Source organism: Sprattus sprattus (genome assembly GCF_963457725.1).
Source record: "Sprattus sprattus genome assembly, chromosome: 16".
Lineage (NCBI taxonomy): Eukaryota > Metazoa > Chordata > Actinopteri > Clupeiformes > Clupeidae > Sprattus > Sprattus sprattus.
Window position 1 is genome coordinate 7,504,355 of NC_137914.1, and position 12,873 is coordinate 7,517,227.

At 39.7% G+C, this 12,873-nt stretch overlaps 2 protein-coding genes across 2 annotated transcripts; both read left to right on the forward strand.

The window, feature by feature from the left end:
• Positions 1-42: 42 nt before the first annotated feature.
• On the forward strand, positions 43-3,610 carry casp9 (caspase 9, apoptosis-related cysteine peptidase; the record flags this gene model as incomplete). The annotated part of the gene is made up of 11 exons (XM_080854367.1): positions 43-81; positions 448-615; positions 767-965; positions 1,058-1,153; positions 1,291-1,349; positions 1,533-1,709; positions 1,793-1,882; positions 2,000-2,147; positions 2,385-2,573; positions 3,099-3,208; positions 3,488-3,610. The coding sequence occupies exons 2-11, from the start codon at positions 484-486 to the stop codon at positions 3,608-3,610; spliced, it is 1,323 nt and encodes a 440-aa protein (XP_080710493.1). The 5' UTR covers positions 43-81; positions 448-483.
• A 1,098-nt stretch (positions 3,611-4,708) lies between these two features.
• On the forward strand, positions 4,709-9,844 carry nemp1 (nuclear envelope integral membrane protein 1; the record flags this gene model as incomplete). Its single annotated transcript, XM_080853996.1, is given in 11 exon segments — positions 4,709-4,808; positions 6,224-6,339; positions 6,442-6,661; positions 6,818-6,890; positions 6,989-7,082; positions 7,599-7,713; positions 7,877-8,102; positions 8,619-8,795; positions 9,070-9,260; positions 9,752-9,813; positions 9,815-9,844. Coding segments are annotated over 11 exon segments (1,404 nt in total).
• Between the last annotated feature and the right edge of the window lie 3,029 nt (positions 9,845-12,873).

The window sequence follows — 12,873 nt, forward strand, 5'->3', positions numbered from 1 at the left end:
CAGATGTGACGTCAGACGTGTGTCTGATGAAAACAAGGAAGAGCAATGTGCAAGTAGATCGTATGGAGAACTCTGGCTAAGGTAGGTTTCAGATCTTGCCAATTTACTGTGATCGTTTTTTGGGGTATTGAACATATTCAGAAGAGCTGATGATGGATGTATTTGATTAGATATTAGCATACGAACGCTAACCTACTTGATAAATGCTGTCGCTGTGATGAATGAGTGGTCTTACTTTGGTTATAGGGTTACAATAGCGATGTAGTTAATCCAATAAGGTTGCATTTTTAGTAGACCAGTTACTTTGTATCCAAAACACAATTAAACGACATTTTCTCCAACGTCGAGATTTGTTTATTTCAGGACAGTTTCCGTAGGGTGGGACTTTTTCTTTCACTTCTGTTTATCATCTTCGTGTAGGCTGATTTTCTTCGGTGTTTTCTTTAGTCTTCAGGATTATTGTCTCCTCCTGTTTTGGTCAGAATGGACCCTAGACACAAAAATATCCTTCAACGCAACAGAACAAATCTTGTGAAGGATTTAGACCCGTCGGACGTTTACGATGGGCTCCTGACAAGGGGAGTCTTCACCCAAGATATGCTAGATGAGATAAAGGTAAGACCCATGCCTAAGCACCTGTTAATACAGGGGTCTTCATCTACAATGTATGTTTGAGTGCTCAGGACAGGTCATTTACTCAGTCTCATCTTCTTTACATTCCTCTTGAGTGTGAGAACAAGAAATGACCCTACCCTTGCTGTTTCAGAGCTCAGGAACCAGAAGAGACCAGGCCAGACAGCTGTTGCGAGACCTGGAGACACGAGGGAGCCGTGCCTTCCCATCCTTCTTGGAATGCCTCCGTGAGGGTGGCTTTGACAGTCTGGCAGTTCTCCTCCAGAGCGGAGAGCCAGCTGGCCAGCCTGTGCCTAACCCACTGAATCCAGTCCTTAGACCTCTGCCAGTGTGTAAGAGCACAGTCTTAGATGTCTCCATCACTTCTTCGCTTTTCTCTTTTAGTTTATTTTTATCTCATGTGTATTACTTGCTTGTTGCACAGGTCCTATTGATGTCAGAAAGCAAGACAAAATCCACAGTCGTCCACATAAAGAAGTGCCTCTTTATCCTACTGAAATCGATACTATCCCTAGTCCATGTAAGTGTGCACATTACCTCTAATTTCCCTCCTCAAGATTATATTTTTCATTTGACAAAAATGTATAATGTGTGTATGAGAACCTCATGTGGACTCAGTAGACTCAAGTCATTTTTGAACATCTATGGTTTTTACAGCTCCGGAGAGGGAGAGCCCAAGACCCAGGCAAGGGAGAACAAGACGAGATAGCATCCAGGTAACCTGGTAGTCTAGCTGACTTATGTCTACTTTTTTCATGAGCAGAAAACTGACTTTGTTTGGGGCTTCTGAACTTCCCTAATTGGTGTAGTTTGGACGTACAAACATAGCCTGCATAACTTGACAGTTGGTCATTCACATGTAATTTCCCAGAGTTGTTTTCTGTTTATCTTTTCCTCAGAACTACAAGATGGATAGTAGCCCATGTGGAATCTGTCTCATCATAAACAATGTGGAGTTTGAACAGCATTCAGAACTTAAGAATCGCAATGGATCAGATGTTGACTCTGACAGGCTGGAGAAGCGATTCAAATCCCTCAATTTTGATGTTGTTGTTAAACGAAACCTGAAATATAAGGTATAGTAGGGATGCTGTAATTTCACCGTAGTTTGTAATTAAAATGACACTGCCTTACATCCATACCATTTCTTGTTTCTCAGCAAATACGGCAAGAATTGTCAGCGCTAGCAAAGAAGGATCATTCCATTTATGACTGCTGTGTGGTTATTATGCTGTCCCATGGCACGGAGGTAAGCCTAGTGACTTTTGAAGTCCTGAGATTGTTACAAACTCTCATTCTTTTGAGGCACCCTCAGTTATTATTAGCACTCTCTATTTACACATGCATCACTCTGTGTTGTCCTTAGGCTACGCACAGTCGGTTTCCAGGTGCAGTGTATGGCGTGGATGGCTCTCCAGTACCTGTTCAGATCATCACAAACTACCTCAATGGACAGCACTGTCCCTCACTGCAGGGCAAGCCCAAACTCTTCTTCCTCCAGGCCTGTGGAGGAGGTCAGATGAGTTCTTAACCTGATAGAACATTCCAGATATCATATAACACTGATGAAGGACACTTTTGTGATGATGATTAGTTTAAAGAACCAAAGAATGCCATTTTAATAATAATTTTGAATAATGCATATAGTGTCATAAAAGCATGTCTTTATATCTAATAGCAAAACATTGTGAAACATTAAGACATTGCACCGGTGCTGCCTCTGGCTCATGGCATGAGTGTGTGTTGAATAGGTGAGAAAGACACTGGTTTTGAAGTCTCACCGGATGAAGCGCAGCCATCTATGGGTGGATCAGATGACCAGATGGATGCTATCCCCGTGTCATCCAGCAGTGACTCGCTGAGCATGTCAGACGAACCAGACGCACGGGCAACTCTGCCCACGCCAAGTGACATCCTGGTATCCTACTCCACTTTTCCAGGTATGTTGGGTTTGTCGTCAAAAGATTATGATTTCTTTATGTGAAGTTGCATCACTTAGATTACATTTAAAATTTTAAAATCCCTCTCAAGATCTCAGAGCCCAGTTATCTCTGTCCACCCTGCAGTTTTTGCCCACACCTCTGCACATGATGTCATCTAAGGTTTTAATACATGACTTGAAATGTTGATCAATTGATATATTGAAATATACAGTATATGACTGTAAAACAAATGTTGACAAAAGAGTTTTTGGTTTTGTATTATACTTTTGTGTGTTCTTCTGGGAAAAGATGATTTGCTTGATATAATGTTGACTGTATGGCAGAGTGAGAAGTGACTGGTCAGTTTGCATTATGTAATATTAATACAGGACATATGGACCTATGTCCATTTGGCATATATAATTACAGGACATATGTTTTATGTCCTATGCACCAACCACAACAAGTTCATTTCCTGTATGTGTAAACATACTTGGCCATTCAAAATAATTCTGATTCTGACAATCATTCTGTCACCTGTAGGATATGTCTCCTGGAGGGACACAAAGTCTGGTTCATGGTATGTAGAAACCCTGGATCGTGTTCTGGAACTGAATGCTGCCACTGACGACCTAGTGACCATGCTTATGATGGTGGGTGCACAGATAGCTTAATGTTAATAATCTAGGCTTTTAATGCAACCATGTCTGGCAAACGTTTGTTGTTCTATATGATGATCAGATTTCTCTGACCTGTTGCCTGTGATGGTTCTCAATGGCCTACCCCCATTCCCATACTATAATTGGTTGCAGTTGCTCATAACTCAGTTTGCTTCCTGACCCCAGGTGTCATTTTTGGCTCTGGTGTAATGTTAATTCTCAGGAACACACATTTCTAATTTTTTGCTCTGTTTTCTTTTTTTTCCTTTCTAGGTCAACAATGAGGTGTCACAGATTTCTGCTAAAGGCTTGTATAAACAGATGCCTGGGTCATTCAACTTCCTTCGAAAGCTTCTTCACTTCCAAGCTCCATCACACAGCCAGTTTCCTACATGACTTACATGTCTGTCTTAATAATTCATAATTTGTTGACGTAGTAGGTCTGTGTTGATCAAAGTTGGTAGGGCTGTTTTTTTACTGGATTTAACTGAGTCAGAGAGAGTTGCTACTCCTTCCTCAGCAATCCTGTTGGGTGTCATTTTGCCCTGAGATTAGTTGTTATGTCATGCTCAAAATACATTCCCAAAATACATAACTCTGATTTATCTATGGTTAGATATGCAGAATCTAGCCTGACAAATTGCTATTTTAATCTGTCAATGGGGATGAAATAGGTTATGGTCTTTCTAAAATATTATCTTTCCTTTTTTACAAGTAATTTCAATAAATTTGAGCTATGATTTGTAACAATGTGAGTCTTGTTTGTTTTATATTCTTATATTGTTTGCCTTTGCAGGTTAAAGGCACAGTCTGCAATTCTGGAAAAAATATTGTTGATATTTTAGCTCAAAAGACTCAAATTACACCTCCATAATCCTCTTTAACTGCAAAGCAGCAAATGGACAAACAGGAGGCTAGTTTAATTCCAGCTCATTAGCCCATGAATGAGATATAAGAGAGAAGAGACTATTGTTGGCAATGGAGACATCTCAACAGTATGAGTTTATCATGTGTGTATGTTTGGCAGCTGTTTTTGTTATCACCTTCAGATTTATTTTAATATGTTCATGTGAAGGACTGATAAATAGCTCTGGATCACGATCCAACAAAAATGTGAGAAAAAGTTTCATAGCACAAAATCGACAAAAGACATCCGTTGGCATGCTAGCAAGCTTTTATCAGTGCCAACTGAACTGTTGTGGATATTTGTGAGGTTTTCATGCCTTTGTAGGTAGTTCACTGGTAGGGTTAGAGTTATTAAACCTTACTGTTGCATGTAATTACAGTTACAAGACATTACACTACTAAAATCATAATTATGAATACTTTATTTCATTTATGCTTATAGACTTCCCTAAATCCTACACACTGTACCTTTAAACACCACAGAAACCGATGTTCTTAGAAGGCCACCCTCTCGTTAGGTGGCAGTGTGGAGCTGTCACGTTTCAGGCTAATAATTCGAAAACATGCATCAGAAGAAGAAGATGCATCATGGCGGGCTACACGAATTTTTTTGCTGTCGAATACTTGAAAGTCGGCAGAGTAATAGTTTTAATTTTGTTCTTTTTACTACTGGATACATCAACAGCAGGTATTAAGGATGTTTCTTAGAACTAGGAATTGATAACTGAGAGCGTTGTGGTTATTTTTTGTCAATATAAATGCACAATTGCCTGAAAGATGTCAGGATCATTGGTTGTCTAAACAAGGAAGAAGCTCCTTGCATGTCTGCAAAAATGATAACATAAGACCGTCTGTCAGCATTTTCAACTTCACGATCACTCTAATTGGCAAATGGCAAGTGTGATGTTCAAGTTACATTAGCTATTCGAGCTAATTTTGTAATGCTAGATGGTAATGGTTAGACTTTTCATAGAATTAACTTTAAGTGTGCCGTTGGTCGCTGGGTTTCCATCCGATCTTTTAATGTGAATTTTGACCATTCGAATAGGTCATCCTGAATGGAAACTCTTGAAATTCGTATAAAATCGAATCTTAGTCGAATAAGAAATCAATTCGCTAGAGGGGTGGATAAACTCCAGATTCACATACAGAGTATAATGCTACTAAGGTTGATGGAACTGATTTATTCTGATGAAATCGCATTTGTTGAGATTTTACTACCTGTTTTGTTTAAGTTACCCTGACAACCTCAAATTTTGAACCCACAATTTATAGCAGAAGTGTCAGACTAATTTTCACACTGGGCCACATCAGCATTAGGGTTGCCCTCAAAGGGCCGGTTGTAACTCTATAACGTCAAAAGCAGCACTAAGGACAGGGGTGTCAAACTCAAATACACAGAGGGCCAAAATTAAAAACTTGAGAATGGTTCATAGCACGCACTGGAGAGTGCTTCATAGCACGCACTTCAGACTGGAGAGTGCTTCATAGCACGCACTTCAGACTGGAGAGTGCTTTATAGCACGCACTGCATACTGTCTTCTCTCTCTATGTCTCTGTCACACTCTCTCTCCCTCTTTCTTTCCCTCTCCCTCTTTCTTTCTCTCTTTTCAGCAACATTGTATGTTGTGAGTCACAGATGAAAGGTCTGTGGAAGGATTCTATATGTTAGAGAAATCATATACATGCTTGATCAATTGTGCATGAACATATTTTACAAAAATATGCTATTTCAGTGCATGATTAAGACCTCAGTGATCACAGTAATTTTGTTAAGGCAGTGGACATTTCATGAAATAAATTGCATTAACAATTATGGCTGTAAAAAAAACAATTGATTGTAGATAGTTTACTGTTTGTGTTCATTTGAAAGTTTGCTCCAGTGACTTTAATGCAAAAACGTTCTAAATTAACTTTATTTTTAAAGCATTATAGCAATGCAAACCAACGTATTAAGCTGCGGGCCTTGAGTTTGACACATGTGATTTATAGCATACCTTTAAGCCGGATTTTCATAAATACGCTTACAGTATGCAAGAGTTGGATGGAAACCCAGTGACAGCCCAGTAAGCTAAATGGCCTACCTTTTTTGCTGACACTCAGGTGTTCAAATAATCGAGGTGAAAGATGGACAAGAGTTGAAGACACGTGAACCACAACACTTTTGCTACCTCAATCCTGTTAAACCGGGATGGAGGGAGACTTGGACTAGAATTCAGGTAATAATTAACGATTACGTTCTCTGTAGTTGTTTGCCAAATGTACTTACTATTAGTTAGTAGCCAACTTTTTAACAACAAGCCTGTCCTGTTTGTTGACAGGTGCGAGTCTGGAGCTCTAAAGACCTGAAGGTGACAGTAGTTAATGATGAGCAGGAGCTGCAGGAGCTGGAACACTTCGGCTTTTGGACCCTTGTACAGTACTTCATACGAGAGCAGTCAAATGAAACCTTTGTCCAAATCAACCTCTTTGCGCCCAAGACATGTTTCAGAGTTGACCCTTCAAACTCTCAAACACTGTACACTGTGAAGCCCATCCGAAGTGAGTGTGTCCATAGTGGAGCCAATAGGCCTACTTAGTGCAAGTTAAGAACACTCAATAAAATGAATTATTATTATTATTATTAAGAACAAACTTTCAGCCATGAAAAGCTTTCAGCCACTTCTAAAATTGTTTTCTATTTTCCTCTGAGTACAGAATTTGACATCTACCTGATCTTAGTCTTTCTTGTTGGAGTTCTGCTATTCTTCTTTGCTGACATTCTGAGCAGGTAATGTTCTTTCTGCATTTGGACTGTATTTTTTCAGAATGCAATGAATTAATTATTCTTATTTGTAATCTTCACTTGTTATTTGTGTTTTTGTCCAGGAGTCAGATGTTCTATTACTCTGCGGGAATGAGCACAGGAATGATTGCCTCCCTCCTCATATTCATCTTTATCATAGCCCGTTTTTTACCAAAGGTAGTAGCTATACATGTATACTTAAAATACATATATTGACATTAAAGTAACACTATGCAACAATTTGTCACTTTTTGAGGTATGGTTTTATAGGCAACTTGTTTCGGTACCATCCTCAAATTCATTTTGATAGCATAAGATCATGTGAAGGTCAGATAAACACCTGTGTCTTTCCCAATAGCCATCCAGGATATGCCTTTGTAGTTCTGTGTTCTGGGCTGGAACACCCTGCAAAAAATGGGAGAAAAGCTTTCACAGCATGACATTGCCAACTATACTTCTAAAAGACAACAGTTAGTGTGTTGGCAAGCTTCTATCAGTGTCAGCTGGGCTGTTGGTGGTGCAAGGTTTTTGCATGTCTTTAAAGGTAGTTAGCTTGCTAGTTTCGGAACAGAACTCATTAATGCTGCTTGAAGGGATGCCATCTGACTTGCATCCAAGGTGTTTAGTAACTTTCCTGTAACAGACAACCATAATGTGTTCATAGTTTGAATTTGTTTATCTTGCGTCCTTCAGAAAAGTCCCTTCTACGTGTTGGTAGTAGGCGGCTGGTCCTTCTCAATGTACATCATTCAGCTGGTTTGCAGGAATCTGCAGCTCATCCTAAAGGACCACTGGCCCTTGGCTATTGGTAAGATGATCACAGTGTCATTTTAGTATTTTATAGAGAGTCACTAAATGACACTGACTTTATCAAGTAGGATCCGTATTATTGAAATGATTTCCACAGCAGAATATATTTTTTTGCTGGAAATTAGTACACTGTAACATGTAGATTTTTTTATCACCTGCAGGTTACACAGCTGTGGTGGGCTTCATCAGTTTCGCGGTGTGTTACCGCCATGGCCCTTTAGTGGACAAACGCAGTATCAACATCCTGTCTTGGACGCTACAGCTTTTTGGCCTGGGTCTGATTTATGCTGGCATCCAGGTACAGCAGGTGGCGCTGGCCATCATGGTGGCAGCCTTCTGTGCCAAGAACCTGGAGTACCCACTCAACCTGGCCTTCAGTATATACCAGTAGGTGAATCTCAGCACCAAGCCCTGTCAATCAAAATTCTGAATTGAGGGCCAACTTTAAATGGCCTTTGTTTTCTGAAGCTGCAAGAATGTAAGCATAGTCACTATTATCGATACACTGACACAAAACAACTATACATAAAAAAAAAAATGAATTTATTCAAATAACCATTCTGTTTATCAGAGCATAATTGGTAATACGTAAGTGGTTAATGCTCATAAAACACAACTTTAACTGTCAGCGAAGAAGACATTATAGGGCAAAGGACTGGTTGGGATAAGAGTGCACTACTTATTAGATGCCACAAATTTTCTTGTGCTGCTCAATATTGTAGGGAAAATATCATGATATCTTTGCTCAGTTTTTAGCCAGGCACAATGCATTTAGTAAACTCGTCCAAAAAAGTTTGGCAATTTGTGTTTGGTCTGTTCTTATAATGCTGATTATGTGGGTAGCGTCCAAGTACAATTTCCTTCTATAGCAGAAATCCGTTGATGTAATTTCTGCTCCCACAGTAAGATGAACCGGAGGATGGGGTGGAAGTTGGAGCCTCGGCGGCTGCTAACAAACGAGGAGTATCAGGCCCAGGCCGAGGTTGAGACGAGTCGTGCCCTGGATGAGCTTCGCAAGTACTGCAGCAGTCCTGATCTCAACCATTGGAAGACTGTCTCCAGACTTCAATCGCCCAAGAGGTAGGTTAGGAAAAAGAGGGTGGGGTGCCTGATCGATGCTTATTTTTTGTAATGATCATTGAGGAGTAGAAACATAAAGGATGTGGATAGTGAAATGCTTTTTAGTGGCTTTACACACCGAATTTCTGTACAACAGTCAGCTTAAGGGTGAACGGGGCCACATTGGTGTGGTAGGACGGAGTCAGAGTGTGACGGAGTCAGAGTATAACGCATTGAAGTGCTCTACAACAGTATTGGCTTACTCCTTTTAACATCTTTCTCTGTCTCTATCCAGATTTGCTGACTTTGTGGAGGGTGTCCCACATTTGTTGCCCAATGAGGTTTCAGTCCATGAACAGGAGTATGGATTTGAAGGCGCTTTCCTGGAGGATGAGCTGTTTGCCACAGACGAAGAGGAGGATGATGATGATGATGAGGAGGTTGAGGGAGAATGTCAGAAAGATGATAAAAAGATTCAATTATTTGGTAGGCACAATTTAGTTTCACGGCCTTAAGAAGGAAGTTGAGGTGGTAACTATCTGTTTTGTGTGTGTGTGTGTGTGTGTGTGTGTGTGTGTGTGTGTGTGTGTGTGTGTGCGTCTGCGTGCGTGTGTAGGGTGTCCCACAGAGAGTAAGATAATGAGACTAAATGTTGAGGTCATAACGAGTTGTTCTTGAAAGAGGGTTGACTGTGTTTTCTCTGTACAGTTTTGTTTTTTTATGGAAATTGTTAGCAATCACACATTTGCTGGTACAATAAAGACAGACTAGATTTGAGATTTCTTTTTATGTGAAAAATTATTGTGGTCTGTCACATCAGAAAATGTTTGCAAGTAATAAAAAAAAAACTGAGAACATTTTAAATTGAGTTTATCATATTACTATATTACTAGTGTGTTTAAGAAACAAAGAATGTATGTCTGAATAGAACTCCTCTGTCAGATTTAGTAACCTTTGCCTTTCTCTCAAAAAGCTAGGGAAGAAGTGTGGCCACAGGACCGAGGAGATCGCAAGTTTCCTTTTTGATGTTCAAGAAACAAGTTTTTTTATGTCCTTATCCCCCTTTATAGACTTTTTTTTTCAATTATAAAGTTATGAGATTTATTAAAGCAACAGTTTTTGTCTAGTTTGTAAAGAGATATTTTTGCACATTCATTGAGTTGTACAAATGTGCAGTAGCAAGAACAAAAAAAAACTCAGTGCAGGTGATGTTCCAATGTAAACTGAGGTCATACACATGCACTGTAATGCCATAGAACTCTCAGTGTTATTCATGTCTTTACGTGATTGACAGTCGAGGCTGAGAAAGGTCATGATGTGACAGGCATTAGGACTTTTCCCACTGACAGAAGAAATTAATTCCAAAGTTTTTGCCCGCTAAGGATAGCGAGTTGGAGTCCTCACGAGATGTGTCCGCACAAGTGTGGCGCAAAAAATATGAATGGTCGTCTCCAGAGTACTTTTTTTCCCCAGTTCCACTTTTCAGATATCCATACACTTAAACCACTTTGAAAAGAATATCCTGGTATTTGAAATGAGCGTGTGCATCACAGCAACTAGAACTGAAACATTGAGTGGTTAACTCAAAAAAAATTCCCATGTAAAAGAATGGAAATGAGAAATGAAGAGTGGAGTATGCAGTGTAGACACAAGGGGGCAGACACCGGTTGCTTAGTCGGGAACTGATTGCACAGATTGCTGATCAGGAACTGGATGAATTTGTGACTATGGCAAAGGGGATGAACATATCCATATCATATCAAATGTCAAATCTCTTGTAATTAAACTTAACCAGGTCCCTTATGTTATTTTATGGTAAAGGCTATTTAATAACTTTTTTTTTTTTTTTTACTGAGGATTCATCATGCATGAGTGATTTCACTCTGTGTCAAACATACAAAGGTTACATTCCAATGAAGTATTTTACATTCTCTTAGTGAAACAATTGACTTCTTAATTAATTTCGGTCACTTCCTAATTTACTTAGGTCACTTATTAGTTCACTTAGGTCATTTCTTAGTTGGCGCCACAGCTATTACTGGCAGCATTTACTTCAGTATTTTAATCTTGATCAAACCCGAAACATAGGAAATCCCGCTCACCCTTTCCTGACTACAAATAAACATATGCAGCAATTTGTTTAAGTGAATAATCATACACTGATTACTAATTGTTTTGATTCCTTAAGCAGCATACGCGTCGCACATAGTACTCCATAATCATCCACCAAGGGAGCTGCCCTTAGAGCAGTGGAATGTGTTTGATAGAGAAAAAAAAACATTCTGGGCAACAGGTGGTTTACATACTATCAGTCAAGATAAGTAACTGTTAATGGATGGAATTTTTTTAAGCCATTTCTCTATATGTTTTCTCAACTGCAATTCGCTGCTGCAGATGCTTTATCTGTGTGCGAGTGGGAGATCACATGAGATAACGACTATCTGCACACAGCTCACTCACCAGTTTTTCATGTAAACGAAACTTGTAGATTCATTATATAATTGGCTGTGTGGTTTTTTAAGGTTAGGGTTATGATTCATTGCAGGTTTCTCTGACAAAATGAGTGTGATGGGTGTCTTAAACAGCAGATACTCTGTTGACAGCATTTACCACCTCATTGTAATTGTGACTTGCAAGCGTACATCAAGAGAAACAGTCACTGATTCATACCTCTTTCTTGTCTTACCATTTTGTACAATGCTTCTTTTCACTGTTCTTTCTTTCAAGAGGTTATTTATTTTTGTATTAACTTTTTACTATGTTTTGTGTATTATGCTAGAACTGACTATACACGAGCACAATACTATATGTGGATGACCTTTAATATTGATGCAGTATAGCTACCACACTGTGCACTTGCATCTGAAATGGCTACTTTCGCTTAAGACAATTTTATACTCATAGAGATAAACTCATCTGAATTATGAATGTATGAAACTTGGAGTAATGTTTGTATTTGTACTCGGTTTAAAGTATGTTTTTGTAAGTAGTAAAATATTGTTTAATACATCTTCAAATTCAATGTTATGACTACTTGCCACCCAGGCTATGTAGTTGTGTTTTCTAAACGTGAAAGAAATACGTAAGAAAGGCTTACACTGCATCCTGTACATCACTGACAACTCTGACATTGAAAAAAAAACATAAGCGATACACATTCACCTGGTATCAATAGATGCATGACTTCACATAAAACATGAAAGATATGATGACACTAATACAACAGAAGGAAGCACCATCAGTTTCACCCGAAAAACAAAAAGGCCCTCTGCTCTCCACAGAATGCTTACATGAGCAGTCACAACACTGGAAAGGATACCCTTGAACATACCACACCACCCACTGTGGTAATGCGCAATATTTATTCAAATGAAGGGGTTAGATAACCTTTAGAGATGCCCTGACTACGTTTCGAAAGGAGGAACCTGAAAAAAGGAATCCTTCAGGAAAACCTCCTGACACGGATGTTTTATTGTGCCCCCGGCAGCACAGGAGTAGCCTCTCATTACTCAGCCCATCAGAGAAAACGAAAGGAAAAAACTAGTTTGCATGTGAATCCCTGGGTACACAACACTGCTGTTTCATCACGTAGGCAAATTCAGATGGGTGCAAATCCCAGAGCTGAATGTGTCCTGCTTCCGCCCTAGGACTTGTACACACACCCAACTCAAATGACTCGTCATGAGTTGGAGGATACCCACATGTGGGGGCCTCCAGGAGGTGTGTGGGTGTATGTGATGGGAGGGGGTATTCCCTGTAGCCACCATCTCAGTGTAGGAATGGGGAAGCTGCTCTTGGAAGTGCAATGAAAAGTGCCTGGATTTCCCCTAGGTGGGCCTACACAAACAACCCCAGACACAAACAATCCCAGACCCATAATCTGAAGGTCAGGACCCCCCAAAGCAGACTGGATCTGTTTTCCTCCCCCACCCTAACTGTTATGTAGTGTGCTGTTCTGTGTCATCATCAATCATCACAAGGATTACCTCATCCACAGGGAAGACCCACAGAGCATGGTTTTCCAAATGCATCGAGTATTCACCCAATGTTTAAAAAGAAACTTAAGTTGCAATTAAAAATAAAGCTTAACAATTACATA